General features: G+C 41.9%; 1 protein-coding gene across 1 annotated transcript in view; it reads left to right on the top strand.

Moving 5' to 3' along the window:
• The window catches only part of TLK1 (tousled like kinase 1), a gene marked incomplete at its 5' end in the record, with an annotated part of 74,015 nt that overhangs the window by 11,095 nt on the left and 40,758 nt on the right, over window positions 1-22,162 (top strand). Inside the window, 6 exons of the mRNA XM_006038714.3 lie at window positions 238-313; window positions 11,311-11,357; window positions 11,990-12,082; window positions 19,087-19,176; window positions 19,993-20,085; window positions 21,346-21,456. Coding sequence (XP_006038776.1) covers window positions 238-313; window positions 11,311-11,357; window positions 11,990-12,082; window positions 19,087-19,176; window positions 19,993-20,085; window positions 21,346-21,456 — 510 coding nt within the window. The remainder of the gene's footprint in view (window positions 1-237; window positions 314-11,310; window positions 11,358-11,989; window positions 12,083-19,086; window positions 19,177-19,992; window positions 20,086-21,345; window positions 21,457-22,162) is intronic.

The following is a 22,162-nucleotide window of genomic DNA, read 5'->3' as shown; positions in this document are numbered from 1 at the left end:
TTATTTTGGGAGTATTTTACAGGCAGTTTTAAGGAAGTAAAATAAAACTCTTCTTTCAGATCATCAATATCTGATTTACTAAGGATCATATTGTTGCTTTTTTCAGTTAAAATCTAAAATGACATTCCTACTGAATTGTGAAGTTAATTTATGAACAAGGATTTCTATTTACTGTACATATAAATAACTACTGCTGTATGTAATTTTTTTGCCTTTAAAGACTTTTGTTTTTTGTAGACTCCGGAGAAGAAACAGTCAGAACCTTCCAGAGGAAGAAAGAGAAAGGCAGAGAATCAGAGTGAAAGCAGTCAAGGTAAACCAAAATATTCTGAATAGTAGCAAATGAGATGGATATTGCATTCATTTAATCAAATGACAGATGCATTAATACAAGACCTGGCGAGTAGATCTTGAGTCAAGACTGGTAATTGCACGTGAGACATGTCCAGGGTTGCAGTTAGTTCTTACAGAGATTTCATAGAATCATAGAAATAGGGTCGGAAGGGACCTTGTAGATCTTCAAGTCCGACCCCCTTCCTGGGCAGGAGGGAAACTGGGCTCAAGTGACCCCAGCCAGGTAGTCATCAAGCTACTTCTTAAAGACCCCCAGGGTAGGAGCCAGCACCACTTCCCTTGGAAGTTGGTTCCAGATCCTAGCCACCCTAACTGTGAAGTAGTTCCTACGGATGTCTAATCTAAACCTACTCTCCAACAACTTGTGGCCATTATTCCTTGTTATCCCGGGGGGCGCTAGGGGACACAAGGTCTCCTGTAAACCCTTCTGGTCCCCCCTAGTGAGTTTATAGATGGTCACAAGGTCCCCCCTCAGCCTTCTCTTGTGAAGGCTGAACAGGTTCAGGTCCCGTAGCCTCTCATTGTAGGGTCTTGAAGTCTAGGGCTACTGCCTTGCTGCAGGCCCTTGACACCCTGCGCTGGATGATGAATTCCAGCAAGCGATGATTGCTGTCACCCAGGTGGTCAAGGACCTGGAGCCCCCTTACCAGATCATCGCCTGTGGCCAGGACCAGGTCCAACAGGGCATTTCCTCTGGTGGGACTGTGTACCTCCTGGGTTAAGTGGAGGTTCTCTATCTCGGCCAGGAACCTCCTGGAATGGTCCGACCTGGCTGACTGCTCCTCCCAGCAGATGTCCGGGTAATTTAGATTACCCATGACAACTACATCCCTTGCCTCAAGTGTCTCTTCAAGCTGGCCCGAAAATTCCTGGTCCAGCTCCTCCCCTTGGTTGGGGGGTCTGTAGTAGACCCCCACCATTAAATCCCTCTCCCCACGACCCCATTGTATCTTGACCCAGAGCACTTCAGCTTGCCCTTCCTCTGACCCCATGTTGCTGGTAGAGGATGTGTATTGCTCTTTGACATAGAGCGCCACACCCCCTCCCTTCCTACCTTCTCTATCCCGCCTGTAGAGCCTATAGCCCCTAATGCTAACTGCCTAGTCCTGGGATGAATCCCACCATGTTTCTGTAAGCCCCACTACGTCTGGGTTTGAACTGGCTATTCTGAGGGCAAGTTCCTCCTGTTTGTTCCCCATACTCCGAGCATTGGTATACAGGCATTCATTCTGCCTACTTGTTCAGAATGCTAGCAGTTTTCATTTAGAGTGCTTCTGTAGGTAGTTTTTGTTGCAGGAGATGGGGAGAAAAATTGTTTTGAATGTTCAGTTGCTTACCCTGCAGAAGAATTTTCGTAATCATCTGAAATCACATGCTCCCCCTCCCACACAAAAATAAACCTTCATTGGGAGAGGATTAGAGGATTTGGGGAATCAGTAGATTGAAATAGATTACTTGTATTATAGATTACATATCTGAATCCAGCCAAAATTGATTATTACACAGTCTGTCTTTGGCCTTTCTGGAATCTTTGGTCTCATTCCTCTTCCAACTCAGCAAGCATATACTTGTCTCCCAGGACACCATTATAATTGGCATAAATGATTAATAACCTTTTGGACCCAAAAGAGAGTTCACTGAACTACTGTCTCTTGCTTTGAGGTCTCTCTGGGTTAAATATCCAGTGCTAGGGAGAATGGGAGGGCTAAGGGAAAAAGAGGACTGAATTAGCTTTTAGGGTTTCTGTTTGAATCAGTAACTGCAAGTGCATAAGCCAGAATCTGTAAACCTCATTTTCTTGTCTTGGTTTTTTGTGGAGTTAATGCATGTGCGCATGTTAGGGGGAGGTGTGGAGTGTTTTTGCAGTTTTTTTGTCGTCTCTGAATTAATACTTTGATATTTTACAATGTACTGGGTTAACTTGATAACAAGGCAGTTCAGTTCAAACTACACAGAATTAGTCCTGATTATCAAGGCTTTTTTGTTAACATACTGTGGCAGTGCTGTTGCTAGCTGCTGATTTCCTCACCAAGAGTACTTACAAGGCTACCAGACTTAACAGACTGGTGTGGAAGTTGGACCCTGTAGAGTTGCAGTCCAGAGACAATCAGGAAACCTATTCTGGTACATGAAGGAATAGAATGTCAGCTGATTAAAGGAAAGTAGGGCTAACTGAAAGCCTTTAAAATAAATAAACAAATAAAAGACAAGAAAAAGTGTTTGACAAATATTACTTGTACCAGGAAATGACCACAAGAGGAGGATGGTGCCCTTCAATATTGAGTCTTTGTAGAGAGACAGGGAAAGAAGAGTAATTAAAGATAGAAAATTCCTTCAAATGGAAACTTGACCTGCCATAGATATACAAGAGCAGTTTATTTTGGAATGGAGAGATCAATAATTTGAGACTGTTTGTTTGTTAAAATGCTTCTAATGTACTTGAAACACTATTGATTGGATATTGTTATGACACCTTGACTCTCTGGAACAGTATTTCTCTCTCTCTCTCTCTCTCTCTCTCTCTCTCTCATCTTAACAACATCCGAATTTAAGGGTTTAGGCTTTCTTAGCAGGAGGTAGTGATGGCATTAACATGGAGAGCTGCATTTCTTGTACTTCTTTGCCATGTTAATGTTGTCAGTAGTTAAAAAAACCTGAAACCTAGAATAGGATGGGTAAAGAAGTAAGTGGCTTGCATTTTAAAGTAATCTATTTTTAAATATTCTCTTTTGACACTGAAGTTATTTCAGGAAAAATTTAGTATCTGTTGTAAATACTAATTTCTGCCCTAGCTCTTTGTCTATGACAGTCTTTCAGTGATATAGAGTTAGGGATGTGAAATGCGACCCTTCGGCTAGATATGGGTTACAGAGATGTTCTCCCTGGCCAGTTAGTCTGTTGGGAGGCTACTGGAAGTTAGGGGTGTGGCCTGCCACAGAATTCAGGCCCTCTTGGCCCCACTGGCCATGGCCATTGGCAGTGAGCTTGGCTTGCCATCTTTGTCCCAGGCCCCTCCACCAGAGTCACTGCCTCCAGACCTGTCACTACAGTCAGACCCTTCACTCCTGCTGGACCTGCCACAGTGGTAGCAGCTGCCTCCTACCCTAGGCTAAATTCCGCTAGCAAGGAGCCCTGCAGTCTGGATTCAGTTTGAGGTCCCCCAGTTGAGTCTGAAGCCCCTGCATATAGGGAATAATTCAGATAGACTTCGCCTGGCAATAATATACTAGCATAAAAAAGCCAATGCCTTAAACAGCCTGACTAAAAATCCTTCTCTTTCTTAAATTATTCCTCTCTGTCTTAACTCATAGTTGTTTTGCAAAGCTCATTTTAATGAAAAAATAATTTGGGAAAGTCTCCCACTGTTGTTCTTCTAGTACTCCTATCATTCTTGTCAGGCATAGGATTGATCAGTGGTAGCAAAAGTGAAAAATTTAGACGTTTTGTAGCATAAACAACGTAATAGCAAAAATCCCACAAAAACCTTTTACACCAGTGGCACTAGAAGAACCAGATAATCTCCATTTCAGACTCCTGCAAGAACTGGTGTGCACAATCACAGGTTTGGTAGCAAATATATTTTATCAAATTAAGATGGTACTTTATAATTGGAGCAGAGCAAAGATAGGTATTTTATTTAAGGAACTGATCTGAGCAACTGCAGGCCCATTAGGCATACCTCAGTGGTATATAGGTAGATATCCAAGGGGGAACTGTGGAAAGGTCATGGCATGGATATACTGTAGTGCATGAAGAAGTACAAAAAGGCCATTTGCACAAATTTGTTTCCTGAGGAAGTTTTAGGGATTGTTTACACTGGTCCTCCCACTTTACTTGGCCCTGGTGAGACCGCAGCTGGTGTACTGCGTCCAGTATTGGGCCCCCACTTCAGGAAGGATGTGGAGAAGCTTGAGAGAGCCCAGAGGAGAGCCACTCATATGATCCAAGGCTTAGAGGGAGGGCTGTACAAGGAAAGGCTGAGGGACTTGGGACAGTTCAGTCTGGAGAAGAGAAGGCTCAGGGGGGACTTGGTGGCACCCTACAATTACATAAGAGGGGTGCACCAGGACCTGGGATCACCAGAGCTCCCCAAGGGATAAGAAGGGCATAAGAAAAAAGTTCTTTATGGTGCAAGTGTCCAGGGTCTGGAACAAACTCCCCCCAGAGGTGGTGCAAGCACCTACTCTGGACTCTTTCAAACAGACAGGTGGATATGTTTCTTGCTGGAGTCGCTTGATCCCAGTTGACTTCCTGCCTATGGTGTGGGGACTGAATTCAATGATCTCATGAGGTCCCTTCCAGCCCCTAATGTCTGTGAAATCTATGAAAAAAGGGGGAGGGGTGTTGTCATCAGGGAAAACAGTGCTGTTGGGGAAGTATTGGGAGTTTTTTGAAGGGGACACATCACACAGTCCATTCACTGCCTCTTGCCACATGTTTAGTCCCTGCAGCAGTCACTGCAGTGTGGCCCAGGAACTCGACTACCTATCAGTGCTCCTCTCTTTCCTCCCCGCCACCCCTAACATGATTTCTAAATTAAAGCCAGGTACTTGCTCTTCTGTCACCTATTACAGTTCTCTCAGTTGTACTAACAAAGTTTTGGGGACTAGGGATGGGTCTGCTTGCTGGTGCCCAGATGGCATTTTTTCATTTGTAGTCCTCTTGAGTTCAAGAACACGGAGACGGGATGATGGGGGAACCATAGAAAGGGTTGAGTAGCTGTTTAAATGTTATTCATGCAGAGCTAGCCTCTTCATGAGGTCATAGGACATATGAGTATTGAAGGAGGGGGAGGCATGTTCATGCTAACTGCCACTCTTCAAGGAAACTGACTAAGAATGGGTTAATAAAGATGCAATAATGTGGAACCGATGTGGTTTCTGTTCTGGATTGAATGTGTTCAACTATTTAGTTGTCAAGAAAACAGACTCGTATGTTTAAACAGGCTTCTATGTACAGTCTCCTATATTTAACGATTCCAAGCTTTATAGACAAGATGGCACCTGAATGTTGATACACAAAACTGACCAACCTCTTGCAAGAACAATGAAAGCAACCATGTAAATTAAGACTATCGTATGAATTACCCAGCAAATGCTCTTTCAGCAAGATTTGTCTGCAGTCATAATATTGAACACATAATGCAAATTGTCCAAGAAAAGTTTAAATGAATTGCTTCGTCTGGCAGTATTTAAAGATGGGTGGACGACTGTACAAGCCAAGGGTTCATAAACTTTGTGATAAAACACCTCAACCAGTTTTTTACAAGAACATTGAATCAGGAGAAACTTCAGGGCAAATGAGTAGTGAAATATAGAAGTACTAGAGAAGATTGGAAAATGGGGAAGTATTTGCTCCGGTGACTGACAGTAAAATGAAAGCAGAATGGGACATCATAAAGGAAAACGTCTACGTTTTACTACACTAAAGCATGTCTCTGAAGGCCTAAACCTGCCTCTTAATGATTCCCTGAAGTTGGGCATGCTGGGAAAGTCCTATAAAAGCACAAAATAAGTTTATAAAACATGCAAAAGCTACATCTGTTATAGCCACGATCTTTAAGAAGAAAAACATAGGAAGGATAGAAAAGTTAAGTGGAAACTTTCTAGAAAAGTAAGACTGGGAAATGTGATGTCACTTTAAAATGCATTTAGAAAAAGAAAGCAGGTCATCAAGAAATGGTGATAAATGAAGATGTTAATATAATTAAAAGTGAATGACACTTTTTGACGAGAAATGTTTTCTGGGTTCATCTGCAGAACTCTCATAATGTTCTACAAAATGTTGCTTCTGCGATTCTTACTACATTGGAATCGGACACAACACTGATGTCAGACATTCCTCAATTTATGGCCAAGACTTTTTGAGAATCAAAGCGCATCTCCACTCAAAAATCAGGAAGAAGTAAGACTGACTTTATTCATAGATGGGAAGAATTCTGCAGCCAGCCAACATGCTAATTCAGATTTAGTGAATCCAGGGTTCAAAGGTGGTATTGTTAGTAATGGATAGGATTGTTACAGCATTTGACTGGATTACTAAACAAACCCCACATTTAGGGCTAGATGTTGGAAAAGTACTTTCAAATGTTGCTTAACACCAGACCGTCTTCTTGTATTTGGTTCAGGAGTTCAGTTTGGGAATCTGCCAACTCTTGTGTTTCTATAACATGTTGGCAAGGACTTTTTACAGTGCAACATCTGACTCCTCATCTATTTCAGAATCTTCTATCTTCAGTTTCTGAAAGAAACTGGTCAGTGCTTGGAAATACATATGTAAAAATCCCTAAAAAGGCTAATGAAAAAGAGTGAAAAAGTCCGTTTTAATTTATGCTATTCATTCTGGCTAGAAGCCATAAGGAAAAACTATGGTTATTAACATATTTTTGGAAATGCTAACACAACTCAACTGTTTGTCATGCTGATTTATAGGATGGATAGTTTTGCCGCTAATTATGATAACTATGTATGATGATAACACCATTAAAAAGTCAGGTGTTTAAAGTTAAGATATTTATGCAAATTTACTCTATCTTTTTTTATACTGTGCTGTGTTAACCATATCATAATGACTGTGTATAGGGAAGTGTCATTTTCTGAACGTTGTCTTTAGAAACATAAGTCTGTTCTGTCTTTACTTTATAACATAGGCTGCTGACACGCATGAAAAAAACTCCAAACCCAGCACTTTACCGGAAGAGGAAACGCTTTAGTTTGACCCAGCTCACCAGCACCTGTATAGATTGGACACTTCAGCAGGGCTTTTTGACACTTTTTTTTTCTAAAGCTGATTCAATCAGCTATTAGATAAAAGCACCAAAAAGCCCTGGTGAAGCACATAATCTGTACAGGCATTGGGTGAGGTGGGTCAAAGTAACGTGATGCTTCTTTTGGACATGTGCTGCACTCGGTGCGGGGGCACAGGAGATGAAAGTAAAGTACTAGTGATTTCCCACATTCCCTCTCCCCCCACATCTGTAAGCAGCCATAGTGTTTATTTAGGATATTTTTTTCTGGTCTTCTGTATGTATTAGAAGCCAAGGGGCAACCCTCATTCTGCTCTCCTTTTTGGGTGATTTCTTTAAAGCTTTTCAGCTGATGACAGATAAGATGGAACTTTACATGAAAGGGTGTCCCCCTTTCATGCATGTAAATGTTCTTCTTAACTCCCCCCTGCCCTCCTCCCCCTAGAAGCTGAATCTGGAGGGGAGGGGTGGAGATGGAGAAAGGTATGAAATGCTGCAATTGTTTAAAACTGTTTTTGCTCGAACCATGATGAATAGGGTGTAGATAAATTTAAGCGAAGGGAAATTTAACCAAAGAACGACTCAAAGAACATGCAAGAATTTACTAAACCACTTGAGTAAAAGTGTGCCTGCTTAATTAGGATTTCACAATTATGGATTCAGTATGTTCCAAAAACTCTAAGCTTTAGTTAATGGCAGAATAAGTCAATTTAAGCTGGGTTCAGTTAATGTGTTAGGCTGGTCACCACAAGGTTGTCTCTCAACGTGTTTGTTACAATACAGCTGAGATGAATATGTCATGCCGTTGTGTGCAGATACGAACAGATTAGTTTAAAGTAAGTTTTTTCCGATTCCTCCTTTTATTCATAGTTTTAATTTTCCTGGTTTCTTACGACTTCTAAGGAAACCATTTTGCTTCTAATATATAATATAAATTGTGTGCATTTAATGATGGGAGGAGGGAATATCATTCAGGATACTACTTTGTGCTGGTTGTAACAAGTTAGATAGTGTTTATAATCAGGCATCTGTCTACCATAGTGTGGTGATTAAAGTGGGTTCTGTAGTAGTTGCAGGACAGATGCACCTTTATAGTAGCACTTATTGTAAATTAAGGAACAAAAGCATATAGGAGGTTCATGCTTGAGACATCTTGTGTATAGTCTGTTGCAAGTACAAATCCATGTGTATCTTCCCAAAGTTTTTTTTTCTGTAGCTTGATTCCCCAATGACAGCAACTAGTTATCTTCTGGTGCCCAGCAGTGAGAACCATGGAAGAGCAAAAGATAAGCATGTTTCAGGCACTTCTTTTCCAGTGTCTTCCTTTCATTGATGAAAGTAGCAATATTTTGTAGTGAAGGACTAGTTTTAGGGCTCAAGTTCAGGCACTTCAGTATGTTGGATGATGGTAAAGAGAATTCTGACCGACAGCTTCTTGGTAGGGGGAATTGGAAAATATAACCTGATATTTGCCATGTCATAGAATCATAGAGAAGTAGAGCTGGAAGGGACCGCCAGAGGTCATCTAGTCCTACCCCCTGCTTAAGGCAGGATCATCCCTATCCAAACCATTCTATACAATCCGTAATCTAAACCCTGCATAAAACTACCATCAACCCTGATAGACAGACCTAACACCCTAGCCTGCCACAGGTAAAGCAAGAACACCTCCAGTGATGGAGAGTGTACCACTTCCCTAGGCAGTCTATTCCACTGCCTCACTGTTCTAACAGCGAAGAAGTTTTCTGATATCCAGTCTAAATGTACTTTGCTGCAACTTCAAGCTATTGGTCCACATCCTCCTCTCTGCAGCAAGAGAAAAAAGATGCTTTCCCTGTTCCTGGCAGCCCTTCAGGTGTTTGAAGACTGCTATCATGTCCCTTAAGCAACTTTTCTGGAAGCTGAACATGCCTAGCTCCTTCAGCCTCTCCTCCTATAACTTTCATTCCAAGTTCTTTATCATCTTTCCCCACCTCTGTACCCTCTTTTACTTTTCCACGTCCTTTTTAAAATGTGGAGCCCAGAACTGCAAAAATATTTCAGATGAGACCTAACCCGTGCTGAGTAGAGAGACTGTCACCTCCAGTGTCTTACACCGAATGCTACTATTGTTGCAGACCAAAACCACATTTGACTTTTGTGTGACTGCAGACTTGTATTGAGTCTGTGATCTACCAAGACTCACAGATCCTTTTCTGTAGTGCCGTCATCCAGTTAGGTGTCGTCACCTCTTTTATATTAATGTTTTTAATGATTTTTTCTGAGGTGTAACAGCTTGTATTTGTCCACATTGAACTTCATCCTGTTAGCTCTAGCCCAGCTTTCCAATCTGTCTTGAGAACCTTCTGAATTGTGCTCACATCCTCTAGTCTTCGCAGTCCTTCCCAGCTTCATGTTGCTTGCAGACTTGCTCAAGAAGCTTTCTATGCCAGCATCCAAATCGTTAATAAACATGTTGATCAGCACCAGGCCCAGAACAGAGCCTGTGGGATTCCCCTCAAAACCTCCTGCCATTCTGATATAGACCCATTAATAATTACTCTTTGCTTTTAGATATTGAGCCAGTTATCTCTTCACCAGTAGTTTTATCCAACCCACATTTCTCCAATTTGTTTATGAGAAGGTCATGTGGGATGTTGTCAAATGCTTTGATGCAGTCCAGATGCACTGTATCCACAGTATTCCCTTCATCCACCCAAGTACTTACTTTGTCAAAGAAGATTGTTTTATTGACATTTGTTTTTCATAATAAATCCATGCCGGCTCCTTGTGATCCACCAGGTGCTTGCAAATGTCTTTCTTAGGATATGCTCCAATAACTTCCCAGGTATTGAGGTGTGAGGCTAACTGGTCTGTAATTCCCTGGGTCCTCCTTTTTTGCCCCCCCCCCTTTTTTTTTTTTTAAGAAGGGCTTCTGTTCCCATCAGAGCTCTCCCACTAGAACTATCTAAAATGTCCAGAACAGTAGAGGAAAAGAGCTATGAGGCTTCTTCCAGGTGTCTTCTCTTACCCTTCACTGCTGTAGCTTCCATGTGTTAGACTGCTGTAGCTTCCATTGCAGGTTAAAAAAAAATAGTGAGGCATGTCTTAGGGCTTATTTAGGCCCATGTCTTAAAGTGTCTTTGGAGAAATCGGTGATGCTCTCTGCTTTGGTGCCTCTCAACATACTTTCTTTGAGAGTGTTCTTTTGTAGCAGTCAACAGTTTGGGACAGAATTTTTAGCATTTGTTTGCAATCAATACTACTTTGTTCCCTAAGGAGAACTTTATAATTTGTACTTTTCTCTGCTTCCTTATTAAAGTAGTTTCATCTATTCACCTTTTATAAGGAGAGTTTCTTCCCCAGCTTCTGTTCTCTTACCAAGGTGGAAAAGAGATCCTCTGGTACTTATATGTATGTGTATGACAGTGAACCATGTGCCTGCTCCAGACGGTCTCTCTTCATAGCCTGTGGTTTTCTGCAGTTATTATTTAACGTACCTTTTTTGCATGGACGACAGCACATCCAGACTCATGACCCCACTTCTGGTATGGGCTTGAGTGCCATAATTTGAATTTCACTGTGGCTTGCAAATGTACGCTGACTTAAAAGGAGAAAGCAATACCATCTGTTCAGTTAAATAATATTCCTTCTTCCCCTCTGTTCAGACCATTACTCCATTTTTTTTCTTTTTCCCATGTCACAACCCCCTGAGGGTTGCTGGTTAATTTATTTTTCGTTTTGTTCTGAGGTTGGTATTGCTAGTCATGCTTATCATTCTCATTGTTTTTGCCCACTCAGGCAGATTCATAATCTGATCTCTCTCCCAAAATTCCTCTCAGAAGGAACATAGTGTAGGCTAACTAGTTTATTTGACATACTATGAAATCGTTGGCTAGGGAATCTGGAGAGGGGAGGCTCTTGGAACCAAATTTCAGGCCTGTCAGGATCAGATGCACTAGTCTAAAAGGGGATGGACTTGTTGCAAAGGTACTGGACTGGGAGCCAGGAGAACTGATTATATTTCTGACTTCTTTTCTTGAGGCTTTTTACGTGCATTGAATAGGTCAGAACCTCTGTGCCTAGTTACACATTTGGTTTTTTTTAAAAAGGATTAATCATATTTAATTGCCTAATAGAGATTATGTGCATTATTCAGTTGTGTGGTAATTACAGCACTGTATGTTGTCATTTAATCTCTCTCTCTCTCTTTTTCCCCTTCTAAATTTCAGGAAAAAATATTGGGGGACGTGGTCACAAAATTAGTGACTATTTTGAAGTAAGTTTTGTGCTTTATTTCTGTAATGTTGCAAACAACAGTAGACAATACCATATTAAGTTAATAAACCTGCAAACATAAATGTAAGAATGATAACTATAAAGGCTGAAGACTATATTCAGTAACCTGCCTTTATTTATGTCAAACATTCAAGTCTTGACAATACTGTGTGCTTGCAATTTTTTAATGTGTCTGATGATTACTAGAATGGATGGGGATTTGGTCTTTGAGGGAATATTTATGATGATCTATAAAATAATACAAAATTCTATTTATGAGATCTAAAATGAACAGTGGGATGTTCTCTTGACCTTGCTGGAGTCAAAACAGGGAAGGAATGGATAGTTTTAAAATGTTTAGCTTTCTCGTGCACTTCAGAAGATGCTTTGAAAAAACCTTCAGTTATAAATAAAAAGTATATGTAGAATAGTTTTCCTACACTTGCTCCTAACTTCTTATGTTTAGTAATACAAATAAACAACACATTTTATTACTTTCTGTAAAAGTCCATTATTTTCGACCTACACAGTTTAAGTTACAAGTGTTATATTTGTCTAAATTATATCATTTGTTAAGTATGTTTACGTACTTTGTTAAGGATATTCACTAACTCTAACATATTTCTTTCTCAGTACCAAGGGGGGAATGGCTCCAGTCCAGTAAGAGGCATTCCTCCTGCAATCCGTTCTCCTCAGAATTCACATTCACATTCCGCCCCCTCTTCTGTAAGTTTGACCTCTACAAATCTCTTCGTTTTCAGCATGCAGTACAAAAGTTCTTATTTACTGGAAGTAACCTACATTGATAAGTGCCTGCTAATAAATCTTTCCCACTATATTGTGGACTTTTCAAGAACTTTTAAGGACAAAATCTGTTCTTTTTAACAAAAGAAAACAAGTAATTAAGTTCAAATTTTAGCAAGTATGTTCCAAAAATTTTAGTTTTAAAAATTAGTATTATTGTCCTGAAATGCCACTGTTAGGCTAAGTACAGACATTTGGGGAGCTTAAATCAGGTTCAAAATGGCTGCCCAATTTAAACTTAGCTCATCTCAGTGGCAGCCTTACACTTACAGACCCAGTCTCGGTGACTGGCAATCAGTCTAAAACTGTAACTGTACAGAAGTGCCATGCACGCAAACTAGTCTAAAAATTGCAGAACCCGGTTTAAGATGAACCCAGTTTCATAGTTAGTAGGGTCGGTAGGGACTTGAGCAGATCATCAAATCTGACCCCCTGTCTTGGGCAGGAAAGAATGCTGTGTTCAAATGACCCTGGCTAGGTGATTTATGTAGCCTCCTTTTGAAGACCCACAGGGTAGGAGCGGGCACCACTTCCCTTGGAAGTTGGTTCCAGGTCCTAGCCGCCCTGACTGTGAATTAGTGCCTCCTGATGACTAGCTTGAATCTACTCTCAGTCAACTTTTGGCTGTTATTCCTTATTACTCCCGGTAGTGGTCGGGGGAACAGGGACTCTCCCATTGCCTGCTGGTCCCCCTTGGCAAGTTTATAGACAGCCACCAGATCCCCTCTCAACCTTCTCTTGTGGAGGCTGAACAGGTTCAGGTCCCATAGCCTCTCCTCACAGGGTCTGCCCTGCTGCCCCTGATCATGTGAATGGCCCTACTCTGGACCTTCTCAGTGCTGTCCACATCCCTCTTGAAGTGCGGCACCCAGAACCGGACACAGTACTCCAACTGCGGCCTGATCAATTTCACATAGAGGGGGAGGATCATCTCCCTGGGCCTACTCATGATGCATCTGTGGATGCAGGACAAGGTGCGGTTAGCCTTCCTGACCATGTCCCCACATTGGTGGCCCACGTTCATCTTGGAATCAGTAATGACTCCAAGATCCTTTTCTGCCTCTGCACTGATGAGAAGGGAGTTCCCCAGCCTGTAGTTATGCTGCCGGCTCTTCCTCGCCAGGTGCAGTACCTTGCACTTGTCAGTATTGAAACCCATCCTATTCTCATCCGCCCACCTCTGTAACCTTTCCAGATCTAGTTGTAGCCTGTCCCTCTCTTCTAGCATGCCCATTTCTCCCCACATCTTAGTGTCAACCGCAATTTTGAACAAAGTGCTTTTCACCCCCTCATCCAAGTCGCTGATGATGTTGAACAGTGCAGGCCTGAGGACCGAGCCCTGTGGAACCCCACTGCCCACATCCCTCCAAGTTGAAAATGACCCGTCTACCACCACTCTCTGGGTGCGACCCTCCAGCCAATTTGTGACCCATCTGACTGTGTGGGCGTTGACACAACAGTCGCCTAATTTTTTAGTGAGAATGGGGTGAGAGACAGGGTCGAAGGCCTTCTTAAAGTCCAGAAAGATTACATCCACTGCGACACCTGTGTCCAAGGATTCTGTGACCTGGTCATAGAAGGCAACCAGGTTGGTCTGATAGAACCTGCCTCTAATGAACCCATGTTGATTACCCGTAAGCATAATCTCCCCTTCTAGTCCATCGCAGATGTGCACCTGGATAATTTTCTCAAAGAGCTTTTCCAAGACCAATCCTCTTTTCTCCCTTTTTTGAAAATGGGAACCACATTGGCCCTTTTCCAGTCCTCTGGCACTTCGGCAGAGCACCACGAGTGCTCATAAAGCTGTGCCAAGGGTCCCACAATGACCTCTGCTGATTCCCTCAGCACCCTGGGGTGGAGATCGTCAGGATCTGCTGATTTGAACACTTGTAGTCCCACCAGAAGTTCCCTGACTAGGTCCTCCCTGACCCTGGGTCTGTCTGGGATCCCAGTGGTGGGGATGTCCCGGTCCCTGCTCAGAAAAATGGGGGCAAAGAATTTGTTAAAGAGGTTAGCTTTGTCATCTGGTGCAACCACCACATTCCCAAGCGTGTCCTGCAGAGGCCCCACGTTACCTGGTACCTTCTTTTTACCTACTATGTATTTAATAAAGGACTTGTTGTTATCTTTGATCCACTCACTAGTCCGAGTTCCGTGTCTGCCTTAGCCTTCCTAACAGCCCCCCTACAATCTCAAGCAATGGAGGTATAATCCTCCTTGGTGATGGCCCCTCCCTTCCATTGGGTGTATGCCTCCTTTTTAGCTTTGAGATTTCTCTGGATGCTTTTGGTGAGCCATGGGGGCTTTTGAGCACTCCTGCCCCCTTTGATCCACGTTGAGATTGTCATCCTTTGAGCTTGGAGGATTGTCTCCTTGAGGAATGACCACTTGTCTTAGACTCCCAACTCCCCTTCTCTCCAGGACTTCAGTGCCTCCGACTAGTCTCCTTACCTCATTGAAATCCGCCCTCCTGAAGTCCAGGGCTGCTGCCTTGCTGCAGGCCTTTGCCACCCTGCACTGGATGGTGAATTCCAGCAGGCAATGATCACTATCGCCCAGGTGGTTGAGAACTTGCCGTCCCCTCACCATATCATTGCCTGTGGCCAGGACCAGGTCCAACAAGGCATTTCCCTTGGGGGGACTGTGTACCTCCTGGGTTAGATGGAGGTCCTGTAACTCAACTAGGAACCTACGTGAGCGGTCAGACCTGGCTGACTGCTCTTTCCAGCAAATGTCCGGATAGTCTAGGTGACCCATGATGACCACGTCCCTTGACTTAACTGCCTTCGCAAGCTGACCTGAGAATTCCCTGTCCAGCTCTTCCCCCTGGTTGGGTGGCCTGTAATAGACCCCCACCGTTAAGTCCCTCCCCCCCGACTCCCTTGTATTCTGACCCAGAGCACTTCAGTATGCCCCTCCTCTGACCCAGTGCTGTTTGCCGTGGATGTGTAATGCTCTTTGACGTAGAGCACCACACCCCCACCTTTCCTCCCTGTTCTATCCTGCCTGCACAGCCTGTAGCCCTTGAGGTTTGTCACCTAGTCATGCATTGGATCCCAGTGAGCCCCACTATGTCTGGGTTTGTGTTAGCTAGCAGGAGGGCAAGTTCCTCCTGTTTGTTCCCCATACTACGAGCTCAGGACCTGCTGATTTTGAACACTTGTAGTCCCACCAGAAGTTCCCTGACTAGGTCCTCCCTGACCCTGGGTCTGTCTGGGATCCCAGTGGTGGGGATGTCCCGGTCCCTGCTCAGAAAAATGGGGGCAAAGAATTTGTTAAAGAGGTTAGCTTTGTCATCTGGTGCAACCACCACATTCCCAAGCGTGTCCTGCAGAGGCCCCACGTTACCTGGTACCTTCTTTTTACCTACTATGTATTTAATAAAGGACTTGTTGTTATCTTTGATCCACTCACTAGTCCGAGTTCCGTGTCTGCCTTAGCCTTCCTAACAGCCCCCCTACAATCTCAAGCAATGGAGGTATAATCCTCCTTGGTGATGGCCCCTCCCTTCCATTGGGTGTATGCCTCCTTTTTAGCTTTGAGATTTCTCTGGATGCTTTTGGTGAGCCATGGGGGCTTTTGAGCACTCCTGCCCCCTTTGATCCACGTTGAGATTGTCATCCTTTGAGCTTGGAGGATTGTCTCCTTGAGGAATGACCACTTGTCTTAGACTCCCAACTCCCCTTCTCTCCAGGACTTCAGTGCCTCCGACTAGTCTCCTTACATCATTGAAATCCGCCCTCCTGAAGTCCAGGGCTGCTGCCTTGCTGCAGGCCTTTGCCACCCTGCACTGGATGGTGAATTCCAGCAGGCAATGATCACTATCGCCCAGGTGGTTGAGAACTTGCCGTCCCCTCACCATATCATTGCCTGTGGCCAGGACCAGGTCCAACAAGGCATTTCCCTTGGGGGGACTGTGTACCTCCTGGGTTAGATGGAGGTCCTGTAACTCAACTAGGAACCTACGTGAGCGGTCAGACCTGGCTGACTGCTCTTTCCAGCAAATGTCCGGATAGTCTAGGTGACCCATGATGACCACGTCCCTTGACTTAACTGCCTTCGCAAGCTGACCTGAGAATTCCCTGTCCAGCTCTTCCCCCTGGTTGGGTGGCCTGTAATAGACCCCCACCGTTAAGTCCCTCCCCCCCGACTCCCTTGTATTCTGACCCAGAGCACTTCAGTATGCCCCTCCTCTGACCCAGTGCTGTTTGCCGTGGATGTGTAATGCTCTTTGACGTAGAGCACCACACCCCCACCTTTCCTCCCTGTTCTATCCTGCCTGCACAGCCTGTAGCCCTTGAGGTTTGTCACCTAGTCATGCATTGGATCCCAGTGAGCCCCACTATGTCTGGGTTTGTGTTAGCTAGCAGGAGGGCAAGTTCCTCCTGTTTGTTCCCCATACTACGAGCATTAGTGCAGACGCATTTAAGGCCTCCTGAGGGTGTATGCACCCCCCGCCCCCCCAGGACTATCCTGGCCCCTGTCTCTTACCTGGGTACTTCTTGTGCTCGTCGCTTGTCTTGGCTGGGCTGTTCTTGTGAGTGTCTCTTGGTTCAGTGTTCTGTGGCTCCCTCCGTACTCATCCTCTCCTTTCCCCGATGAGCCTAGTTTAAAGCCCGTTGGAGGAGATCAACCAACCTGAAAGAGAACACACTTACCTTTTGGGGGAGAGGTGAAGCCCATCCCACCTGAGCATGTCTCTTGTTCTGAAGTATGGGTTGCGGTCCAAAAAACTGAAGCCCAGCTTGAGACACCATTTCCAAAGCTGCAAGTTGACCTCCCTGATGCAGGTCTCATGGTGTTATCCACGTCCGCTCACCGGAACGACAGATGAGAAGACCACCTGTGCCCCTGTCTCCTTCAGCTTGCCCCCCAAAAGCTTGGTAGTCCTTCATTAGGCGATCTGGGCTTCTCCTGGCCTATGTAGTGTCAAATTTATTTGATTTAAATCAAACCAGTATATGGAACTTCTGTACACTTACACTTTCCCTGCGCAGCCCTGGCTGCTCTTTTCATTCCTTCCCCCGACTAGCCAGCCCTCTCAGCCCCCATCCCACAAGCCATTCTGGGTGCAGCCGCTTTTATCAGTGTTAATTGCTGCTGGAGCTGAGCAAGTAAGTCCTGGTGGGGGTGTAGGTTTACTGGGAGGGGACCTCCCCCCAGTGGGTCATGCCAGCCCTGCCTTCTCATGCCTCCGCCCCAATCCTGACTTACCTGATATCAGGTAGCCGTCTAGGATCAATTTAACCTGTCCCTAACATCCCCAAATGTCTCTACTTAGCCTTAAAGTCTAAATGGAAGCTCAAAATAATGTTGGCCGTACAGGCAGATGTAACAATTGTACTGATACCAAAAGATACTAAATAGAAGCTGCTTATGATGCAACTGTTATGTCTGCATGATTCTGTAGTGCTACAAATGGGGCCAAATTGCTCCATCACTGTTTCATTCAGGGTCAAAGTTAGCACCATTTAGCTAACTTCTATGGCTGAAGCATCATGCTGATGTAGCAGCGACAGCTGATGTGCATTTCTGAGTAGCAGCTCCCCCTTCTCCTTTTTAAGTGGCTAAAATATGTCCTTGTTTATTCCTGTAATGTAAACTTTTGTGTAAATGACTGTATGGTGTGGATATATGTGGTAGTGGTTTGATTTCTACATAATTAATTTTAAAACACATTCACCATCCCTGTCCCGTCCCTCCCCACCCTAAGGAATTTGAAAAGCAAGGCATAATGTCTGTTTGCATATGCCCAAACAAAACTTTTCTTCCAGATCTGTTTATAATTACAGTTGCTGATTACATAGATTTTTTGGTTTAATATATAGTAAGAGTTAGTATTTACTACTAATGTTTGAAATGCACAATTTGGGATATAATTTGAAAAGAAATAGGTTTTCTTCATCTAGTATCTTGTGATTCCAGTATTGAGTTTGTCCTTGCGTAATTCCAGATGGCAGGACCCATTCTGTCCATCACAGAAAGGGTTTAATGCAAAAAAACCCACAAAAAAACTCTACACTTTACACACAACTACACCAAAAAACCTCTGTTTTCTTCTGAATGGTAACTTGTTTGGAATTAGTCTACAATTGCTTTATGTTCTGAGCAACAGAGCATCAGGGAACCTTTGGATCTGGCTAAAATTTCTTCCTTCTTTCCTGGGTTTTTTTTTTCTTAGAAGTTTCAGACTAAGGTGTTGTATATCTGGATCCATAATATACAACAGCTTCCCTTGTTTTGAGCCTACTAATGGCAAAGAGGATCTCCAAAAATAAAGGGAAACCCATCTTAGTTATTTTCAAATTGACAAACCTTATTCTCAAAACAAAAGCTACTTGAGGGACATTGGGAAAGGTTGCAAGTTGTTATACCGATTGCTTACCAGCAAGGTTGTTAGACTTGGTATATGAGAGTTATTAAATGAGGTGTGTTTATCCCATTTAAAATCTGTAGTCAATAGAAAAAACTTGGGTATCAACATACATTTATATGTAGTTGTGACTGTATTTCAGCACTTTTTAGTCTGTTCCTCTTGTGATATGTATCCCTGCCCAGTGATTATCTAGCCTCTTGAAAGCCTCCAGTGAAAGAGATTTGGACAGTCACCCTTAACTGGAGGATGTGTTGCGCTATCTCCAATATATGTGATGTTTAATGAAACATCAATCGGTATTAGATACAATATTTTAAGTGAAGACTAACAAGATCTTTATAAACTTTATACCCTAGATAAAAGAGCTGTCTATACTTTATCTTCATGTCTTTGATATGTATTTTACTCTTCTAACTAAAACTACTAAATAATAAGGAAGGAGTCGGGTAGATATTTTTCAGCTTTTTGTAATCTTTATACAATTTGTGTTAATCTTGTAATTTGAATATTTTAATTTGCAGCTGATCTCTGTTGTTTATTCATGGTTTAGGTTCGACAAAATAGTCCTTCTCCTACTTCATTAGCTTTTGGGGACCACCCTGTTACGCAACCAAAGCAGTTATCATTTAAAGTTACTCAGGTAAGCGCTTTTGAGTAGAAATCTCTCATATCATTTTGAGTATATGTGAAAACATTGAGCAGTGACTGTTTCCCTGTTTGGTACCTGATTCAGGACCACACTCTAGGAAATGTACAGGTTCTGAAAGCATTTTTAGAGGTTTGCTAAAAGATTTAGGTCTCTGTTTATAGTCATTCAGATTTCAGTGTTGTACATTCACTTTTTCTTCCACCAAAGCATCTCATGAGCCACTAATGTTTACAGATGAATGCTTCATGCCTTGCTCAGATTTCTGTTATGTGATCATAGACGCAACGTTTTCTATCTGAGTCAGTAAATGAAATGGCTGTAGTCATATCAAAATTCTGAAGCAAACTGGGAGGCGAAAAAGAAGATGGTAATTAAAATGATGAGCGAGTGAGGTCACAGCCTCTCAAACCTAAAAAATCAAAGCTAATTACCAGTGACAATCCTCTTTTACCTTTTTACCACTGCAAGAGCATTTGGTCTGGCACATCCAACTAAATCCTGTGACCCTCTGTCTTTCTGAGTTGTTTTACCAAGGGTATGCTCAGTGGGACATACTTTTTTTTTCCATCTGTGTGTTCACTCCTAATGAACAAAACAGGTTGTTCTTTAGCAGATTGGCTTTGAGTAAATGAAGGAATCTATTATCAATTTAGGTGTCTCATCCCAACTCTACTCAACTGAGCCTATTAAAAGATAAAGACAAATCATAATTAATAAAGTAAAATAATATTGTACAATGAAAATTAAGAAAATCGTGTTTTAAATATTGAACAATTGATTTAAATACTGGAACCTGTTTTTGTTTAGACTGATCTCACAATGCTGAAATTAGCTGCACTAGAAAGTAATAAAAATCAAGACTTGGAAAAGAAAGAAGGTCGTATAGATGACTTGCTCAGGGTAAGTGTTAAATGCTAAAGAAAAGCTTTATCTTAAAAAGCAGTTGTTGGAGCTATATCTATATAAAAATATAAATACTCAATGTGAATCGATACTTTTTTCTGAGAGAGCACGTTCTGATAACCAAAGAAATTTTTTTTCTTGCTTCAATATTTAAAAAAATGCTTTTTGTCATTGCCAATTATTGCATGTGATTACAGACTTTTTGAGGCTTTGAGAGAGAGGTTAATATTGTATTTACAGTGTGTTAATAAATTTGACTTGTTTCTGTTATATTTTCATATGATAGAGTTCCTGATTTAAACGTAAAGCACAGCACTTGTCAATAGCAAAAGTATTACTGTGTATATTTCTAGGGTACTTGTGATAACTGTTTGGGAACAAAATGGCTGCCCTTAATCAAAAAAATAGTAAAGTACACTGGAAAGTATTGAAACAAAGGAGTTGTATGGTTAAGCTCCAGGGTTTGGGATGAAGAAATGAGCTTAACTGATGTAGATTAATGATGTGAACAAAAGGAGACATCCAAGGAGAACAGAAAAATAAAATTTTAAAGATGATGAGTAAAGCAGACTTTAACATAACTTTCATCAGTTTCTTGTGTTTATCCCCAATACATATATTTACATATACAATATTTTTTATTTTTACATTCAGTTGTATAACGGTAATAAATATAATATTTAAAAAATGCCATTGTGTTACAGTTAGAATAATTTTTACCTCAGAGGTTTGAAATCGGATATGACTATCAACATTTTAAACTATTATTAGCTTTTTGCGAAGATATCCAGAACTTTTGTCACAGCCTGAATTTTTATTTTATTATGAAATATGAAAGAGATTACTGTGTTTCCATTTAATTGCTGAAACTCTTTGTGAAAAGGCACTGGAGCTAGAATTGAAACTTCTATTTTATCATGAAAGTGTAGAAAAGGCTAATGTATTAAATTACATGCAAAATGTCCTCTAAAATAGAATATAATATGTATGGTAGCCAATATTCTGGTGTGCAGCTTTTGGGAATTATGAACTTGAGGAACTAAAAAAAAAAAGGCAAATAAAGCCATCACTAGAGATTTGAATAGATCTATGCACCAACAATTAATTGTTTTTGCTTATGTAAATGTTAATGTGCTTTTCATATTCTAGTTTAATGTCAAGCATAATGTACATTTTAATAAGTTACATATTTTATTTTTAATATTTACACCAGAAAGATTTAAAATGTTTTAAAGTTTCATTTGGTATGTTTCTTAGGCTAACTGTGATCTTAGAAGGCAAATAGATGAGCAACAAAAGTTACTTGAAAAATACAAAGAAAGATTAAACAAATGCATTTCAATGAGCAAGAAACTTCTAATTGAAAAGGTAAGTTGAAACAGTACCTTTGCACTAGTTTTGGTAGAAAGTACTATAGGTCTGTTATCCCATCATTTTTAACTTGTTCATAGAAGTTAGGGGCCGGAAGGGAGCTCACAAGATCATCAAGTCCAGCCCCACTGCTCTAAGGCAGGAAAGACTGCTGAGGTCAGATGACCCCAGCGAGGTGGGCGTCCAGTCATCTTTTGAACATCTCCAGGGAAGGTGACTGTACATAACATCTGCAAATCTCCTTTGAGGATGACATTTTCCTGCTTGTTCTCAGTTCAGAAGTTATTATTTTTAAACTTGAGACACTTCTGAGTTATGAAAGAGTAGGAAAATGGATTTTTAAACTGTTTTCCTTTTTGTTCATCATTAATTCAAATATAGTTGATCATAAAAGATGTGAACTTAATATATGGCTAGTCCTTAAGTGGCTTCCATTCTCTGTGGGAATTTTGAGCAAACTTTTAAAATAAAATTAGAAATGGTTGAAAAAATACATATGAACATGTTCTGCAGGGAACATGCAGAATCCTTTGGTGAAGCACATAAGGGAACTGGGATAATTTCCAATGTAAATCATTTAATGCCGTCTTCTGCCTTCCACCCAGTACTAAGAGCAGCCAAGGTGTTAACTTGCCCCTCTGTCATCCCATTCATTTGAGGTGTGAACTTCAAATTTAATGCTATCCTTACTAACCAAATTTTT

This window comes from Alligator sinensis, unplaced genomic scaffold (assembly GCF_000455745.1).
Source record: "Alligator sinensis unplaced genomic scaffold, ASM45574v1 scaffold1260_1, whole genome shotgun sequence".
NCBI lineage: Eukaryota > Metazoa > Chordata > Crocodylia > Alligatoridae > Alligator > Alligator sinensis.
Note: the sequence above shows the minus strand (reverse complement) of the source record. Positions and strands in the feature narration are given on the sequence as shown.